At 42.1% G+C, this 6,052-nt stretch overlaps 1 protein-coding gene across 4 annotated transcripts in view; it reads right to left on the bottom strand.

The window, feature by feature from the left end:
• Ltbp1 (latent transforming growth factor beta binding protein 1) overlaps positions 1-6,052 on the bottom strand; it is a 219,578-nt gene that overhangs the window by 87,233 nt on the left and 126,293 nt on the right. For all 4 annotated transcript variants that reach the window (XM_010645197.3, XM_019204342.2, XM_010645206.3 and 1 more), the window contains exon 15: positions 3,318-3,437. In XM_010645197.3, coding sequence (XP_010643499.1) covers positions 3,318-3,437 — 120 coding nt within the window. The remainder of the gene's footprint in view (positions 1-3,317; positions 3,438-6,052) is intronic.

Genomic DNA, 6,052 nt, shown 5'->3' with positions numbered 1-6,052 from the left:
TTTTTTTTTTTTGGTATCGGGGATTGAACCGAACCTCTGAGCTAAATCCCCAGCCCCGAAATAACAATTCTTAATAAAGCCTTTTAAGAGAAAACAGTAAAAGTCAATCGACGTGAACACAGGCAAGTTTAAAGAAAAAAACATAAGCAGCATGACAAGCTTATGTGATATTATGTAAAACACTGTCTGACCTAAACAATGTAAAAATACACGGCCAGTGAGAAAGTCCTAGAAAAAGGATACAGTGGACCCTTTCCTTAGGAACTCAATTTGTTTCTGAGGGCTGGCTGTAACTCAGGTTGGTCAACTGAAGGCTCAGGCTCCTCTACAAAGCCATCGAAGTCTCTCTCCTGTACACAGGCAGATCTCAGTGCCCTTAGAAAGGTAATGGCCCAGGATTTCTTAACCCCACACAGGAAAAGATGCCGTAATGTTCTTTCCAGAACTCTTTAAGGGTTAAATCTGTATCTGAGACCATCTGGAAGCACAAGCAGCCAGAATTCGGGTTGTAATTCAAGACTTGGTTAAGCTAAAACTAAAATTCTGGTCACAAATCAAGTTGTTCATCATGTCAGACCAGTCTTAACTTGTGGGTCCACTTACTGAGGTACGGACTCATTTCTATAGATAACAATTTATAAGTGCCAAATGTAGAATTTTCTCCAAAAAGGTGTGATTTTAAGAAATTTTCAAATCTTTAATGTTCTTACATTAAACTAATGAAAAAATATCAATACTTCCTAAGTTACCTGGACTAAAAGGATATTAAAAAGCCAAAACACAGTCACAGGTGACTGTTTGGAACACCTTGTTGATGACATGTCATTGGCTGTCCTATCAGATGGTCTCTAGAAATCCTATCTATGTCCCACAGGCAGTTTTATCATTTCTTTCATGATGTTCGCTGCATCTCACATCCCACTTGTCCTACTTGCATACTTGTTAAGCTGTAAGCGCTAGCCTGTGTGTGCAGTCGGGGGAAGCCTTCTTTGTTCTCTCTCAAGCCATGTTTTAAAAGTATCTCACACACTGGACGTCTCCATATGCTTATCAAACGAGCAAATAAACGCGCGTCAAGCTGTCGTATCACTTGGCTCAGCTCCAAGATAGGCTTAAGACTACCTTCTGAAACACATTTTCAAGTTCTCAAGCATAAACGTGGGCACTAAAACACATACAGGCACAAGAAGACAGGGCTGAGAATTCATCACCACTGTCAGCATTTCACAGAAAAATTCAATCCACTCACTGGCTCAACAGAAGAAGAAAGACACGTTGCAATATCTGCTCTTGGTCGCACTCAGCTTTTCAACACTGGAAAGCTCTAGTACCATAAAAAATTAAGATGGAAAATCTACTTCAGTGTAATCTGCAAAAACCCTCACGGGAGATTTATAAACTGCAAGTTCAACATGAACAACGGATGGAACGGCAATAATATCATGGAAGAACATGTGATCTGTGGATTACACGGAGCCCCAAATTCTCCCCAAGGCAGAAGGAAAGAGTACACTGCCTGCTCTTGGTAACAGGAAATACAAGACCTCAGCAAGGCAGAAACAAAAGCTAGGGCTTGGGACAAGGGACTGAATGTGTCACTTTGGTGGAGTTGAGCAACCTAGTGACCTAATATATCTGCGTGATTCCACTCATCTGGTTGGCAAAGGTAAATGAGGCGCTTAAAGGTCTACGTGTTTCCATCACTGACATGGGTCAAAATGTTCAAATAGGCATGCACACACATGCATGCAAACCTATGTACTACACATATATGTACACACGGTAGAGAACTCAATTAGTATTTATATTGAATGGCAATCACCTGCCAGTTGGTCAATCATATGCCACTAAAATTAGAGCTGTGGTGTACTCCTGTACTGCAAATCACAGTTATTTAATGTTAAGTTTGGGCACTAGTCTTGGATCATACAAGATCTCATGTATGTATGTATGTGTATATTTCATGTATGTATGTGTGTACGGGTGGACGGATCGCATGTGAACACGAGAGCACAAAGAGAACTTGGAAGGGCGACTATGAAATTTATGCCAAATGGGAAAATTAAAATCAAATACACTTCTGGCTAGCACCAGTTACACACAGAAATGCTTTTCAGATAAACAAGTAATGAATAAAAATATTTTCTTCTGTTCCTCAAAGATCTGCATCTCACGGTTCCATGGCAGACCTCTTGGGACGTGTGTGGGGGCCCGAGACAGGGGCCACCTGCACAGCTAGAGTGGCTGAGTGGATGCTGCGCCTGGGAATGCGAACTAAGCTTTAAATCTGAGAGTGTTTCCACAACCTACTTGTTCCCACCCCTTCTAAAATAAGAAACGTCTTCCCAGATTTATTAGAATAAAGAGCAAAATATTTATCTGGATGCCAAGGGCCTCACATGGTCCACTCCCACATTCTGTAACAAGTCCTCCTTGTTTCCTCTTCTGAGCTACACTGGCCCCTGAAACATGCACGACCTGCTTCCTCTTTCCACAAGCCCCTTGCATATGCTGCTCCTCATGCCCAAAGGCTCTCCCTCCCACCTCACTCCCTGGCCACTTTTCTAAGGGTGGCTCCTCCTGTCACAGACCCCTCCTTCCTGCTTAGCACTTGAGCTATTTTGTTTTATTTGTGAGATGAAATGTAAGGCCCATCAGGGAGGGCTCATAGCTGATTTTGCCTCGGTGTACTGGATGTATTCCGGAACTTGGTATAGCTCTGGGGTACACAGGAAGTTCTCAAGAATTTGGGGAAAAATGGAAAGAAACAGTGAGTGAACCATTTAACTCACATATTCAGAGTTCTGGCATGTTTTAGAAAAGAGCTGGAGTTTTAAGAAAAAAAAAATCACATGGTAGGCACACACACACAGGAAAAAGGAGCATGGCAAACTCGTCACTCTATCTTCTCATGAGCTAACTGCTACATTACTTCTGTGGCAAATCTGAGCACACATTTCCTGGACTATTTGCTCATCCTTCTATCTTCTTGGGCCTCTTTTCTTTTTTAAAGCATTTTTCTCTTCACCTCTCTCTTCCTCATAGTGCTTGCTATTTGACTTGATTTTGGTTATCAGAACCCTTTGTTCTCTGTTGAGTTTGTTTCAATCAGAATGATTTTGTTCCACCTCGAATCTCATATCCTTCCTATCAACCCATTTTCTTCTTTTAAGTTAAAATTTACTTAAATTCTGAGAATAACGGAAACCGCTCCCCCCTCCATTTCATAGGAAGGCTGAGTTGGCACTGTACCACTCTACCAGAAAACGGGCCGTGCAGAAGAGCAGACACTCAGGCAAGGACGCGGCAGCACCTACCAAGGCACTGTCCATTCCAGCCTCGGAACCCTTCCGTGCAGGGGACGCACTGGTAAGATCCAAGAGAATTCACACATTGCTCATCTGGACAAGTACTTGGAGTCAAACACTCATCGATATCTGAAAAAACAAACAAACAGGTAGGTCGTAGACATTCTATCAGAATACCAAGGTGAAATTTTGTTTTTGTGGTGAAAAGCACGTTACAGCTACATTTGAGTACAACACTTGGATGAGATGCAGGATCTAGACTAAAACACACGGAAATGAATAACGCATTGTCAGGTGTACCTGTACTAAAACATTTATACACATCCAAGGAAGACCTTGGCCTCAATTCTTCAACTGGCAAAGCCAGGTTGAGAGTCCAGTATATATACAGGACTCTACTCGGGGACCTGGCAACTCCTCTGGGGCCACTTTCTGGACATCAAAATTCTCACGTCATAGCACAGCTCACCAGAAAGAAATACACGGAACGAGGAGGAGTGTGATGGAGCTACACACCCACCTGGTTGGAGGCTGTTTCTGCAGATGCTGCATGCTCTAGAGCAGTGGCGGCAGGATCTATGGCACGAGGGCCGCAGCACACGGCTACCACTGAAAGCTCTCAAGGGCTCTCCATCACTGCTCTAGGGAAACCCTTGCTTTGCCTTTATGGACTCAAGAACAATCCACCTTTGAATAATTTAAAACTTTCAAATGACTGGAATTCCTTGGAAGTGGAAAAAAAAACAAAACCAAACACCGAGAGTGAACTCACCGTACACTTTCAAGATTTTCCAGGAAACACGGACCATATGTGATACTGTCTGGTAAAAGCCTACCTTAATTTTCACATTCATTGCTAACTCAAGTAATTCATTATTAATTTTTCTAATATTGGGAGGAATAAATTGACTTAGATATATATGGCTATGGCCATGGCAGTTAACTACTAACATGACTTCAGGAATTTCTTAAAAGAAGGCTAAAAATAAAATGGGGGAAAGTATGGTACAGAAGTTCAAGGGCTTAACAAATGAGTGAAAGGGGCCAGGGATTTAGCTCAGCAGTTTGGTGGCCCGCCTTGCAAGTGCAAGGACCTGAGTTCAATCCCTGGTACCAAAACAAAAACACAAAAAACAAATGCGTGAAAGAAGTGCTTCTTTCCAGAAGCAGATTTTGCATTCAAGTGAACAGATTTAATATCTAAATGTCCCAATACAAAAATGTAGTTTGCAGGACATCTAAACATACTTAACATATAAAAAGATTTTCAGAACAAAAGCTGAAAAGCTAAATTGGAAAAATGCATAACTAGTTGACTAAATAACTGGGAATATGTGGTATCTTTGTTCTGGCAAATTCCTAAAACTTTTCTTCCTACACACCATTACACATTTGTGAAAAGATGCTTCAAGTGAAAAGTTGAGCATGATATTAGCAAAAGAAGCATCAGGTTATCTGTGCTGTAACTTTTTCCTACCAGTGAAAAATTCTTGCCAAGACACAATAACACAGTCTCCCTCTCCCTCTCTCCCTCTCTAAGGTCAGACATTCTGGGACTTTTTATTCTACAAAAAAGATGATGCTTGCCAGTTTCATTTTCCAAACAGCATTACATTCTCCTTTGGATGAGATTTTTTAAAAATGGAAACCTAACTGCTATGTCAGAGAACATCGCCGAGACAGGCTGGTCTGATAAGCAAGGGGAGGTATTAAGCATCACAAGATCACACTCCTGAAATCTCTTGCTGCTCTTCGCACTTGTGCCCTCTGTGAACTAGGGAACACCTGCCCTGTAATACTTTAACAGAACAGAGCAAGGGTGAATGAGATAATGTCTGCAAACTACAACAGGCCCCTTGGAGACCGGTGCTGGTTGAGAGCAGCTTCGTTAGGGACAGCTGAGAAAACCTGCAGTGAGCCAGAAGCCCGGGGACCTTTGGTTCTGGTCCACAACAAAATTAGAAAACAGCCTCATTATTTGGCTCCCTCTTCTTTTCAAGCCTTTTCATGGGGACAGAATGATCCATTATTTACTCAGGGAGCCTGGTAATATTTCTGTTAAATAATTACCATATATTGAGTATCAGTGAATAGTCAATCAGCTTTCAACTTAGTTACATAATTTTCAAATTGTGCCTACCACTGTCTATCTCTATTGCTTAAGTATCTTCTCTTTCCATTCTGTGGACATACGAGGAAGTTCAGAGTTAATATCTGACTTACTGATGGGTACTGCTTTGCACATAAAAGCTCGTTAAATAAATGCATCTCTCATTTTTTTTTAGCATACCCCATAGCTGCAGAGGCACTGAGAAGATTGGGCGCATATCAGAGGAGCCAGGGAAGAGAGGTTTAAAGAGATTCAACCTGAAGAATTAATGGCGTGACAGGTGCTATACTGGAAAGTGCCACATGCATGTTTACTCATACGAGTTCACGACAACGCTCCTGTTTTATAGGTGATAAACTGAGTTTCACAAGTGCTCAGGCTGGACAGTTACAACAGGTGGGTGTGGTGAGCTAATTCCAGTCCTCATTCCTTCCCATTCCTGCACTGCCTCTCTAGAGCAGAAGGAGAATTTCCCAGAACAGGACACTGCGGACAGTTTGGCACTTGTCCCACAGCCCCCCACCTGTTGGACCGAGAGGGCATGTCTATATTTTTTATCTGAAATGATCAGAGATCTGGTAATATAACAAGTTTCTCTCTCTCTCTCTCTCTCTCTCTCTCTCTCTCTCTCTCT

This window comes from Fukomys damarensis, unplaced genomic scaffold (assembly GCF_012274545.1).
Source record: "Fukomys damarensis isolate Sample0158 unplaced genomic scaffold, DMR_v1.0_HiC HiC_scaffold_2, whole genome shotgun sequence".
NCBI classification, from domain to species: Eukaryota; Metazoa; Chordata; class Mammalia; order Rodentia; family Bathyergidae; genus Fukomys; species Fukomys damarensis.
This window is presented reverse-complemented; position numbering and strand designations above follow the sequence as displayed.